Source organism: Pelodiscus sinensis, chromosome 9 (assembly GCF_049634645.1).
Source record: "Pelodiscus sinensis isolate JC-2024 chromosome 9, ASM4963464v1, whole genome shotgun sequence".
NCBI classification, from domain to species: Eukaryota; Metazoa; Chordata; order Testudines; family Trionychidae; genus Pelodiscus; species Pelodiscus sinensis.
The window spans coordinates 30,679,751-30,693,049 of NC_134719.1; the positions used below are offsets into that span (position 1 = coordinate 30,679,751).

The 13,299-nt window shown below is 42.9% G+C and overlaps 1 protein-coding gene across 4 annotated transcripts in view; it reads right to left on the reverse strand.

Annotated features, from left to right (window-relative positions):
- Positions 1-13,299, reverse strand: part of COL24A1 (collagen type XXIV alpha 1 chain) — a 251,636-nt gene that overhangs the window by 189,118 nt on the left and 49,219 nt on the right. For all 4 annotated transcript variants that reach the window (XR_012905946.1, XM_075936387.1, XM_025183174.2 and 1 more), the window contains exons 6-7: positions 5,654-5,707; positions 1,311-1,364 (exon numbers count right to left, since the gene is read on the reverse strand). Coding sequence is in view for 3 of the 4 variants with exons in the window: in XM_075936387.1 (XP_075792502.1) it covers positions 1,311-1,364; positions 5,654-5,707 (108 nt within the window). In the remaining variant the exon portion in view is untranslated. The remainder of the gene's footprint in view (positions 1-1,310; positions 1,365-5,653; positions 5,708-13,299) is intronic.

Consider the following 13,299-nt stretch of genomic DNA (forward strand, 5'->3'; position numbering starts at 1 on the left):
TTTCAACATAATTTATAAATGTGCTCCTCCTTTCTCCAGCTTTATTTCTATGCACACCCTGTACCACTCTCTCCACTCTTACAAACTTGGCATCCTTTTTATCCCCTTTTCTGAATTATTCTTTGTTTGCTGTATGCTGTCCCATGTTAGTTGTCAGTGTAATTTCTTAAATTGAGTGTGGCACGTGTATTTCTTACAGTGTTCTGACATTTCTCCGAGTGAACAAATAATTATGTCAATATTACATGGCTTCCGAAATTTAAACTTATGTCATTTGGCTTCAAGGCAAGAGTTTTAGCTGCTCTGACACACATCTTTGAAAAACATCCAATTTTGTGGTGCTGAAAGATTGAGCTCCATCTCCAACATTGAATGAATTAACACATGGTTCAGGGAACAAATTAGTGAACAGAAAAGAAGTGGGTAGTCTTGAAACTGGGATTGAAGTGACATTCATTCATGTAAAATATCAGTATTTTCCAGACAGGAATATATTTATTAAAACTTAAAGGTGCTCATGCGACCAGAGCAGAAACACCGGAAGCATTTTAGAGTAGCTCACCCTTTGGGTATGCCACAAAAAATGTCATTTACATTTTGCTCATTACATTTCCAATTAACTTAATACTCAGCAAAGGTTCTAGATTAACCACACTGGGGATTGAAGTCATGTATTTATCCACAGTATAGAGAATGGCTGTACATATGCTTCACTTAGATCAAGGCTCCTGAGTTTAGGACAAGTTTCATATAATAACACTACCTACATCAGACAAACAATGGAAGGCAAGATTTCAGCATATACTATTTTCTTTTTACAATACCAGTGTGTGCTCTGAACCTATAAGTATTGCTTGCCCAAGAGGGAGGACAGTCTGACATGGATGTATATTTCAGCTATGCTTCCACTATTGGCTAACTGGTGACTTTCTGATATTAAGAATGAACTTTTGAAGTATATGTGGAGCAACGAGAAGAGGCTGGTGGGGATTGTAGTGGGATAGGTTATCTTACATAGATTGACTTGCTATTGAACTCTGTAACATGCTTAGCTTGGGAGAATCTGTTATTTTCCAGACTAACTGGGCCCATCCTGAAAAAGAAGTATGCGCAGTATCTGTCATGTGGCTCAGATTCAGTCCTGAGTGTTGTATTTTGATAGCTATCTATTGTAAATTACAAATGGTAAGGAATTTCCAAAGATAGACTACGCAACTCAAGCTTGGCGGGCTTGAATATGCAGATCTCCCACTGATTTCCAATGGACTTATACTTAAGAGCTGAATATAAAGACTAAAAGAAAATCTTACCTTCTGACCTTTGGTACCAGGAGGGCCTGGTAAGCCTCTTGGACCTCGGTCACCCTGTACAACACAATAAGGTAAAATTTCATTTTATTAGAATATTTTGAAAGACTATAAACACCTGGAAAGCAGAAATTCTTTTTACCCCTGGACATTTAAAATGGAATAGACGGAACAATATTTATTTCAGGATATCAAAATATCTACATTTCAGCCATCTTAAGTATGACTGAAGTGGTTACAGGTGCTGTGCTGGCCTTTGCCCAGTGGTGAATTTCTGTCCAAGTGAGTAGTATTTAATTACTTCTCAATTTTCAACTTGCTCATATCAGATCCATTTCTCCAATATTACATGTTTCTTTACTGGAAAATAATAGCTGCCACATTATTTTCCATACAAATCTGCAAGTAACAAATGAAAAAAAGAATTTATGGGGGAAGTATTTGAAATATTTTCTAATATAAATGCAATTAAATCTTTCTGAAAACAGTGAACTGGCACATTTTCTAATTCAGGCTATGGGCCAAAGACAAAGGTATTGTTGACTGCATACATTATTTAGACTCGCTTAGAATGTGCTGTAGCAGTGACACTGTAACCCCACAGTAGCAGATGAAACCTACAGCAACTAAAAGATGTTTTCCATCACTGCAAGGTCACCTCCCTGAGTAACAGTAGATTAGCTTGTAGAAGAATTGTTACATCAACCTAGCCTAGCAGCATCTAAACCAGGGCTTACACTTGCATAGCCATGGTGCTCAGGATGTTGCATTCTTCACACCCTGGAATGCCATTAATATACTGACCTAAATTTTAACTACAGACCAGGTCTACATTTGTGTAACATTGTAATGGAAGGACCAAATGAAGGTATACATTTCACCAATTTAAATTATTCCTAAACACACTTAGTCTCACTTCTGAATTTAGCCCTGTCTTTGATAGGCAGCTCTTTAAAATGGAACTCTAAATATACTTTATGAAATAAACATGGTAATTAAATTCTCAATATGACCACGTTGGTTTTAAAGTGTTAGCCATAATTAGAAAGTATGCAATTTAAAAGTAAACTGAAATGATAAACCTCCAAGCCACAGCTTCCATGAAGGTTATCACTGTATTTCTGTATTGAAAATCATTTTGGAAAGATAAAGTAACCAACTAATTTAACTATAGAAGGTACTCTCAGAATCTACTTTAAAGTGAAGTGGAGAACACAATCTTTGATTTCTTAATATTAAGAAAGTTTTTGGTGAATATAGATGACTAGAGCTGAGAGATGCTTTTTGATGAATCACAGAATCAGAGAATCACAGAATACTAGAACTGGAAGAGGCCTCGAGAGGTCATCAAGTCCAGTTCTCTGCACTCAAAGCAGGGCCAAGCACCATCTAAATCATTCCTGACAGATATCTGTCTAACCCACTCTTAAATATTTACAATGATCGAGATTCCACATCCTCCCTAGGCAATTTATTCCCGTGATTAATCACTGACAGGAAGTTTTTCCTAATGTCCTACTTAAACCTACGTTGCTGCAATTTAAGCCCATTGCTTCTTGTCCTATCCTCAGAGGCCAAGGAGAACAATTTTTCTTCCTCCTCCTTGCGATACCCTTTTAGATACTTGAAAGCTGCTATTATGTCCCCTCTTAGTCTTCTCTTTTCCAAACTAAACAAACCCAGTTCTTTTAGTCTTCCTTAGGAACGCCCCTTCCAACATAACTGTGAACCATTAATAACTACTCTCTGAGAATGGTTATCCAACCAGTTATGCATCTACTTTATAATAGTCCCACTTATAGAACCCCAGTTTACTGATAAGAAGGTCTGTGAGACTGTATCAAATGCTTTACTAAAGTCTAGGCATACCATGTCTACCACTTCTCCCTTATCCACAAGGTTTGTTATCCTATCAGAGAAAGCTGTCAGGTTGGTTTGACATGAATTGTTCTTGATAAATCCATGCTGACTGTTTTTATCATCACCTTATCTTCCAGATGTTTGCACATGGATTCCTTAATTATTTGTTCCGTTATCTTCCCTGGCACAGAAGTAAAGCTGACTGGTTTGTAGTTTCCTTATTACCCTTTTTACAGGCAATATTTCTGGAATGGGACGGGACTTCAGCTGCTTTAGCTACCCTGAGGCTTCATAACAGTATTTTTCCAGTGCAATTAAATTCCTTAATATACAGTTATAATTTGAAAAACGACTATTAATAGGCCATGGCTATAGTTGTGTCCACTGTCATTGTCTCTCAATTATAATTTGTTCCATTTGCAAATAAAATCATGTTTTTCAAACAGTCCTTCAGTGGCAAACTAGAATCAACTAGTCAAGCTAGATTCTTTGTAGCTAGGGAACCACCACCAAAGACAAAGATTCTCCAGACCAAACTTTGCTTATAGACAGAGCTGGGCAAGCCAATCGCAACTTAGGTAACAATTATGTTGATATGCAATACAGATTAGAATTCTGATCATTCTCCCAAAGTCGCGTTGGATCAACAGGGTTATAAAGCGTGGGGGGGAGGCAGGACGGCGGAGGGCGGGAGGTCATTTGGGGACTCCCCAACTGATTTTGAGCGCCCCGCAATAGCAGATCCCGGGGTCAGCTGGGGACTCTCCAGCTGATCTTGGGCTCCCCACAGCAGCAAAATCAGGGGTCAGCTGAGGACTCCCCAGCTGATCCTGGTTCCGAGGAAATGCCACGGGGAGTCCGGGATGAGCTGGAGAGTCCCCAGCTGACCCCGGGCTCCACGGCAGCTGCCCCTTTAAATCACTGCAGAGGTAGTGTTTTAAAGGGGCAGTCGTGGAGCCCGGGGTGAGCTGGGGACTCCCCAGCTGACCCTGGGTTCCGCTGCTGTGGGGCACCCAACATCTGCAAGGCAAGGGAAGTGCAAGGCAGAACCCAGGGTTAACTGGGGAGTCCCTAGCTGACTTCAGGTTCCAGGGAAGTGCTGTGCAGAATCTAGGGTCAGCTGGGGACTCTCCAGCTTACCCTGGGCTCCCAGCAACATGAATGTACCATGGAGCCAGGGGTCCGTGGCTTTGAAATGCACAAGAGGCCGTTCACTTTCAAAAAAAGGTGTTATTCCTCATAAAACAAGGTTTTCTGCGGTCGAAAAAACTGCTGCATTTCTTTCAATTTACTTTTGAAAGAATTCTGCAGCAGTCTAGAGGCAGGGGAAGTTTTTTCGAAAAAAGGCCACTTTAAAAAAACAAAAACAAAAACCCTGTAGTCTAGAGACACCCTAAGTGAGATCAGAATGAGGATCTTTATTTTCAAGTACAAAATGTTTTAGCATATTTTTTTGAGAGAGAAAACAGTGAAACTGGTGAATTTTCAACAGGACGATGTGTGTATGTGGAAATTCATCACCTATAAAGAGATAGCATCAATCTGAAGTCTAGTAAGTTTAAAAAGTAAGTTACAGATCATTTGGGGACTATACCTAGTCCTGGCCCCCCTTCACACAAGCTTACAGATTTAGAATCACATTTCTCTTTTTCATGTTTTTATCCTCTCCTATTACGATGTGAAAGGGGGAAATCTGCTAACTACATCCCTGATCCCCGAATACTACAAAGACTTACTCATATGCTCAGTTTTGAATATATGAGTAACCCACTGAATTCAATGAGTCTAACTCACGTACTTTAAGTTAAGCACGTGCTTAAGTGTCTATGGAATCAAGATCTAACTGAGTAGACAAGGGAAAAAGCTACACAGAGAGCTGTCAGATTTTGAAAAATAGGGAAAAGGCTTATTTCTAAAATTTTAATTATGTTAACATGAAGTATCCCTTGCAACCACAGAAAATAAAACATTGTCAAGTAGAGATGTGATTTTTAAGTTGGAAGTATTCCTTTAACCATCGTCACTCTTAGCTTTGTGTACTAATATAAGATGGTATAAGGTTTCAGTACACATTTTTTTTTTGCTGATCTGAAGGAGTCTCATTGTACCATATTTATCAAATCCTAACACACTGAATTTGATTTAACGCTTTCAATAACATTTTTTAAAATTTTTGTTTCTTAAATCTGAGACCAAATGCAGAATTTAAAATTTAACTACAGGTGCACCCTTATGTGTTTTTATTTTATATCTGTCTTTGGTTCATAACTGTTGCTAAAGGCTTTCCTTATCATAGGACACTCAAATTTAGCCACCCATATAGACATTAGCCATTCTGAGACAAACTATAATGGGAAAACAGAAATTACAATTTACACACCACTGGGTAATTAAACAATAATTAAACTTAACAATAGAGCACATGACTAAAGTTCAACAACAACAACAAAAAGGCTAACATTTCTCTGTAATTAAGAAGCAGTTACCTTTTCTCCATGTTTTGCTTGTCCTGGGGAGAATCCTGGAGCTCCTTTAGGGCCCTATTGCAGAGAAATTAAATCAGTGTGGCAAAGGGACAGATAATTTAATTATATAGCCAGCCCCAAATATTTTCACTGTTGAAAAAACTGATTGTGTGTATGCAAGATCTTATGCTGTGCAAGGTATATTTCTTATTCCAGAAATGTTTTATGTTTATTTTACTATTAAAATAAACATGTCACACTAGATACCATAAATACAATAATCTGAATGGCTGTGTCTACACTGGCATGAATTTCCGGAAATGCTTAAAACGGAATACTATTCCGTTTTCAGTTTTTCCGGAAAAGGAGCGTCTACATTGGCAGGCTGCTTTTCCGGAAAAGCCCTTTTTCCGGAAAAGCGTCTGTGGCCAATGTAGACACACTTTTCCGGAAAAGAGCCCCGATCGCCATTTTTGCGATCCGGGCTTTTTTCTGGAAAAGACTACTGGGCTGTCTACACTGGCCCTTTTCCGGAACAGTGTTCCGGAATAAGGACTTATGCCTGAGCGGGAGCAGAATAGTTTTTCCGGAATAGCGGCTGATTTTGTACAGTAGAGCATCGTTGCTTTTCCGGAAATTCAAGGGCCAGTGTAGACAGCTCACAGCTTATTCCGAAAAAGCAGCTGATTTTCCGGAATAAGTGGCCCAGTGTAGACACAGCCAATGTGTATGTGGCGATAAATTTGAATTTCCCAGCATTTCTTCCCAGCATTGACATTAAAATAGCTAATTGCCAATGTAGTAAGAGATATAAACAAGTCAGTGTGCCTGCATGGTCAGTTATAATTGAATACTTTACTTGTACAGATACTGTGCTGATTTATGAAAGCCTGATGTGTCAAACTATTTCACACATGAACATCAACATAGTCGTGATGTCATTTGTACTTCTGTTCAGTTCTGTTTTGTTCCTATCCTTTAATCTCATGTACTTGAAAGCTGCTATTAGATTGAGTCAGTTGGTTGCAATTTTTCATTCATTGCATATTCCCACTCCCCAAAAAGCAAAACTTGCATGAAACTCACAGGAGTTACCCCTTGATGTAATTTCTCCTTAAGGCTAGTGGTAAGTTGCCCATTTGCTATTTCAAAATTTCAAGATTTTAGATTTACGGGCAGTCTTCTGACTTATGATATAATTGGTTCCTGAAAATTGTGTTGAAAGTCAAAACATTATAACTTGGAACTGCAATACACTCCATTGCAGAACCGAGAATCATAAAGTCAAAACCTAGTCATAAGCCAAATCAGAGTGTCAATTCAGAACTGTTGTAAGTGCTTTTTTCTTAAGTTGAACATTGTGAAGTTGAGAACTGCCTGTACATTCCTTACAAATTTTACAATATAGATATTTTTAAGGGGGAAATACAATGTTCATGTGGCAGGCAAAGGGCATTTTATTGGAAAAATAAATTGCAGAAATATTCATTTGGCCTTTCACATATTCTGGCACTAGGAGAATGTTATCCCACATAAGGAATGAATATGGCTATTTTTCATATTCCATATTTTCATAGTTTGTTGTGTTCCCACATCAAGTTCTTCAGCATTCTATATTTTACTTTCCACTGTCTTTGAAGCATCACTATCTGTCTCTATTTCCATGAATATCTGAGAAGTGTACATGCTTGTCATGTTTTGAAGTCAATTGCTTTTGGTTCACGGTAATAAATTAATCCTCAAAAGTAGTAAATTGCCTGTTTAAATAATAAAAAGAACTAACCGGGCTTACAACAGACAACACAAGAATTTAAACAGTTTTCTAGCCCGAATTTAGAAGAACTATTATTATCAAATGGAAACAATCCACCAGGTCTTCATGATTCCATGTTTTCTCTAAATGTTATCAGAAACAGTAGCCTCTGCCATCTGGTTTCACATATCAAGCACCTCCTAAAAAGGACACAGAACCCCAGAGAATAGAGCAAGTGAGAGGGAGAAACCCAACAGGCCAAGGTTCTTTTTCTTAACCAGGCAGTTTATGAGTCATTCCTGACTAGAAGTCATAGAATTGTAGGGCTAGATGGGATCACAAGAGTTATGTAGTCTAACCTCTTGTCAAAATGTAGGATTTGTTGTTTCTAAAACCAGGAGTAGGCAATAAGCAGTCCATGGGCTGGATGCGTTCAACAAGGTTAGCCCCTGGCAGGCCATTGGTGTTTTATTTACCTGCACATCTGCAGGTATGGCCGCTTGCAGTCCCCATTGGCCGCAAATTGCTGTTCCTGGGCAATAGAACTACAGGAAGTGATGTGAACTGGGACATCACTTCCTGCAGCTCCCATTGGCTGGGAATGGCGATCCACAGCCAACCAGATATGCAAGCAGCCATACCAGTGGCTGCACAGATGAAGAAAGTACTGGAAGCCCGCCAGGGGCTAACCTTGGTGAACCATCTTCGGGTTAATGCCTACTGCTGGTCTACACCATCCAAGGTGGATAGCTGTCCAGCCTTCATTAGAAAACCTCCCGTGAAGGAGCTTCCACAACCTCCTGAAGCAGTCTGTTTGCCTTGTTCTGTTCTTACAGTTAGGAAGCTTTTCCTGAGATTTCATCTAAATTTGCTATGCCTCTCGTCCTTCCCTCTGTGGCAAGAGAGCACAATTTTTCTCCATTTTTATGGCATCCTTTCAAGTATTTGAAGATTGCTATTATGTCCTTCCTTAATCTCCTCTTTTCCAAACTAAACATGCCCAGTTGCTTCAGTCTTTTCTCATATGGCTTACATTCCATCCCTTTGATGATATTTGTAGCTCAACTTTGGATCCTTTCCAGTTTCTCTACATCCTTTCTATGCATGGTGGCCACAATTGAACACAGTCCTCCTGCTAACATCAAACCAGGACTAAGTAGAGTGGTACTATCACCTCCTATGACTTGCAGGCTCCTGTTAATGCAACCTAAAATTGCATTTGCTTTTTTTTGCAACGGCATCACATTGTTGACTATTTTGAGGTTATGATCCACCACAATTTCCAGATTCTTCTCAGCAGTGCTGCTGCCAAACAAGTTATCCCCCATTCTGTGTTTGTGCATTTGGTTTTTCTTCCGTAAGTGCAGCACATTACATTTCTCTTTATTGAATTTCATTGGTTGTCAGTGGCCCAGTTTTCCAGTTTATCAAGATTCCTTTGAATTTTAGCTCTATTCTTCAAAGTGTTGGCAACCTCACCTAACTTTGTATCATCTACAGCTTTAATTCATATGCTCTCAATTCCCACATCCAACTCATTAATAAAGATGTTAGCCAATATTGGACCCAGAACAGATCCCTGTGAAATCCCACTTAAGACCTGCTTCCATGTTGACATCATTCTATTAATAGATACTTAATGGTAGTTCTGTTGAACCCGCATTTCTCCATCTTACTTATCAGAATGTCATTTGGGACTGTGTCAAAAGCTTTGCTGAAATCCAGGTATAGTATGTCCACCACATTCCCTCTATCAACCAAACCAGTTATCCTGTCAAAGAAAGAATCGGTCTTATTTGGCATGGTTTGTTCTTGATAAATCCACGCTGTCTTTTAGTTATTACTCCTTTGTTCTCCAGGTATTCACAAATTGAACACTGTATACATTGCTCTAGTACAGGGGTGGGCAATAATTTTTGGGGATGGGGCCGCACTTTTCTGCAGAGGAGATGCAGGGTCTAGGGTGGAAGTTGGGTACAGAAGGGTGCATGATGTAAGGTACCAGGATGCAGGAGATGGTGTGAGGTCTGAGAGGGAGTTTGGGTGAAGGAGGGGGTTGCAACCTGCGTCAGAGGATCGGGCTGTAGGCTCAGGGAGAGATTATGGGTGCAGGACAGGATTCTGGCCTGGAAGAAGAGCTCTAGGAGGAGTTGCAAAGTCTGGGAGGGAATTGTGACTTGGTAGAAGGAGAAAATGGGGTGCAGACTGCAGAAGGTTTGGGTGGTGACCTGGTGAAGGGGATTAGCATTCAGGGTCTGGGAGGGAGTGTGGTGCAGGAGAGGATTCTGGCCTGGGGGAGGAGTGTAGGAGGCAGTTCAGAGTCTGGGAGGGAGTTGTGACCTGGGGCAGAGGGGTGCAGAGGGTTTGGATGGTGACTTAGGGGAGGGAGTTGGGATGAGGGAGGGGCAGGAGTGCCAGAGGCAGGCTCGGACTGGGAGGCTCTTACCTAAGCCAGCAGCCCTGCAGCACCCCCAAGGTTGGCTGTGCTGCCTGCCTGCTGTATCCCCAGATCACTTTAAACTGCAGCCTTGTTCCCGCCATGTAGGTCTCATCTGTGGAAAGGGAAAGAGGCTTGTACTGCCCCCATCCTTCAGGCCAATTAGGAGCTGAGAGATTGGCTGGGGTCAATTTCTATTGGCCAGTTGTTTCCAGCCTATAGGAGCTGAGGATTGGACTGGGGGCTGGAAGATCACACAAAGCCTCCCGCTCCCTGGAGAGCAGAGAGCCACACGGACTGTGCTTTAAACCATGGCAGCTGTGTATCTGAGGGTCCCAGCAGGGTGGTCCGTGGGCCAGAGCCAGTGACTTGGCAGGCCAGATCTGGCCCCCGGGCCATATTTTGCCCAGCCCAGCTCTAGCAGCTTCCCAGGGGTCAAGGTCAAGCTGACTGGTCTAGTCTATAGTTCCCAAGCTTTCTTCCCCGCCCTCTTTTTAAAGATAGGAACTATAGGTGCAGTCTTCTAGGGCCTCTCCTGTCACTCATGAGTTTGCACATATTATTGCCAGCAGCACTCAGATTTCTTCATCTAATTCCTTCAGTACCCTGGGGCAAAATAGTATCAGGCCCTGTTAACTTGGATAAAAAACTAAATCATGCCCTCTACATTCAGAAAAGGTTTTCTCTAGGGGAAGGGAGTTCTTCCAGGCTAATCTCTCCCTTTCCACAGCCTTCTTCACCTCTGTCACCAAGACAACAACTTACGTTCACTGACCCTTTGACCATTTAACCTTGAAAGGGGCCCTACTTAATGTTACAATTTCCTCAACTCCACGTGATACACTCAGATTTTGTTTAATTGAAACTCATTAGCTGAAACATAGAGACATCATCTGAGCTGAAACAGATAGGCCCCTATCTATCTGAGCTTCCTTTATCTGAATATTACTTTCTTATGAAAATCGCAGTTGTGTCCTTTAATCTGAATCATTTTCCCATCAAATCCTCCAACCATTTGAAAACTTCTTATTTAAATCAGCGTTTCTTAAACTGTGTTCCGTGGCACACCAATCCAAGGTGTGCTGCGGAGATATGGTGACCATACATCCCTTTTTTTCTGGAACAATTGCAGATTTAAAGACACCCAGCACTAGTGAAGCGCAGCAGCAACTCCCCATCTCTACCCAGCACCTAAGCAGGTCCCTTGGTGCTTGTGCTTTCCATGGGCAACCAGGGCCGCTGATGTTGGTGCGCAGTGTCCAGACTTCCAAGCTCCCATGCAGCACATGCCGCTGTCCAGCAAGCCCCCACCACCATGTGGTCTTCCCTCTCACTGCGGGACTGCCTCCACCGTGTGCAGCCGCCAGCCCGGCCATGTCGCCTCCTCCATACACAGGTGGCCACCACCGCTGCTGGAGGGCGAGGGGCACTGGTCAGAGCCGATGAGCCACTCCTGGGATCTGCCACCAGAGTCCCAGCAGAGACTGTGCAGAGCCCGGCTGGAGCGCTGCAGAGTGGGGTACATTCGAGCTCTGCCGGTGTGCTCTGTTCACGGCGCTTTCTCCCCCCGCCCCTTCCCACTCCACGTGGGGAGCATCAGTGCATGGATCTGCTCGCTTTGCTGCACTCCGCAAGACAGATCTGGGAAGGTGGGAGCTTTCTCTTCCCCTCCCCCCTCCCCCCTCCCCCCTCCCCCCGGGCTCCTCCTAATGGGAGACAAAGCTGGTGCAGGGACTGGAATGCGGCACTAACATTAGCACCGCAGGCGGCCCAGATCCAGGCCCGGCAAGTGATCCTGCCTTTGAAGCAGCTGGGGCCAGGGCTGCAGGGACTCCAGGGGCCCGACCACAGACTCCAGCCCCGCAAACTAGAAAGCAAAAGGTGGGGGAGGGGTTCAGAGAGAACTAGGGGAAAGGAGGGTAGGAGATGAAGGGGCTTGTGCTGAGGGGAGTGGGTCAGATCAGGAGAAGAAAGGGGAAGGCACCAAGGGGCAGGGTGGAGGAGAGACAAATGCCAGGGGGCCAAGTGGAGACAATGAGGAAAAGGGCAGGAGGAGGGCGGGGAGGTGTCTGGGAGGCTGGAGGGGACAGGGTGATGCTGGGAGAGAAGAGGGGAAGGGCATTGGGGGCAAGAGGAAGCAAGGGGAGGAGGAGGTGCTGAGAGAAGAGCTGAAAGGAGGGGTGGGCATGAGAAAGGCGGGGATGGAGCAAGCCATGTGAGGGCCCAGAGGGGCATGAGAGGAACTGGGGCAGAGGTTGGTGAGGGGGATGGGCATCAGGGAGAAAGAGGGCAAGGGGACAGGGGCAGTGACGGAAGGAGGAAGCATAGGAGGGTGCAGGGGTAAGAGAAGATGCAGGTGCCAGGGGATTCTGGGAGTGAAGCAGAAGGGCAGACACCTGAAGGGGAGAGATCAGCACCAGAGGAGAGAGGGTTCAGTGGGGGCCAAACTCATCCCCTATGGGTAGGAGGATGGTGGGAAAAGTTCTTAGAGAGGGTTACTTTTACTTCTGGTCATGTATCCATCTTGACCCTGAGAGTCAGGGGCATAGTAAACATAGGAGAGAACAGAGTTCAAATGGCCATCCGTGGCTCAACAAAAATCCCTGGTGTTCCCCATAAAAAAAAATATTGTTTAGTGTTCCTCGGTCTTAAAAAGTTTAAGAAATACTGATTTAAATGCTTTGGATGTCCACAGAACATGTTGTGGAAACATAGCAGCATTGTTGACATATTATCAACCAAATAAAGAGCAGTGTCTCTGATAGACTTCAGACCCAATTTTTCAGAGATCTGATTGTCTTCTCCTGGAGTTGCAGATTACTTAAGAGCCTCAGTAACAGCAGTCCCTGGGAGAAGTACTGATTCAGCAGATCATCTGCTATTTCAGCCTTTCCCACTATTTTAGTTTGTTTCATCTAGCTTGAGTCCTCTAACAGAGCAGGGCTGAATGTCTGGCACTGCAGTGCTCTCTGCTATTAGCAGCCTCGCCAATGCTAGGGGCCCACAACCTCCAGCAGGTGGATCAAGAACCTCTATTTGTCACACAAATAACCCCTCTAAATGGTTATCTTAGTCCATTGCTTCATTTGTTTCAAGCTTGGTCATTTGTAAAGTTTAAAATCTTAACATTAAGAATAATCATTTTAAAGCTAAAATACAGCACAAAGGAATATAAAATGCAACGTCAAGCAGGAGATCTGTAATCTTCACTGGTTTTAGTTACACTAAATGCTGTACACAGTACATATGGTTACACTCCATTGACCTAATTATATCAATGTTGTACAGGCCAGAGATGTAACTTTCAGCCTTGAAGCTGCAAACCACATAATAATGAATTGCTCCACACACAGCTTGGTCTGTCCTAGCCAAGAATTTCTCCTCTGTAGCCAAGGAAATTATTTTAATGGTTAAAGCTAGTCCAGATCACAGTTGTATTAAAGATGGCACATGCCCTTTATTTATAAGCAACTAAAA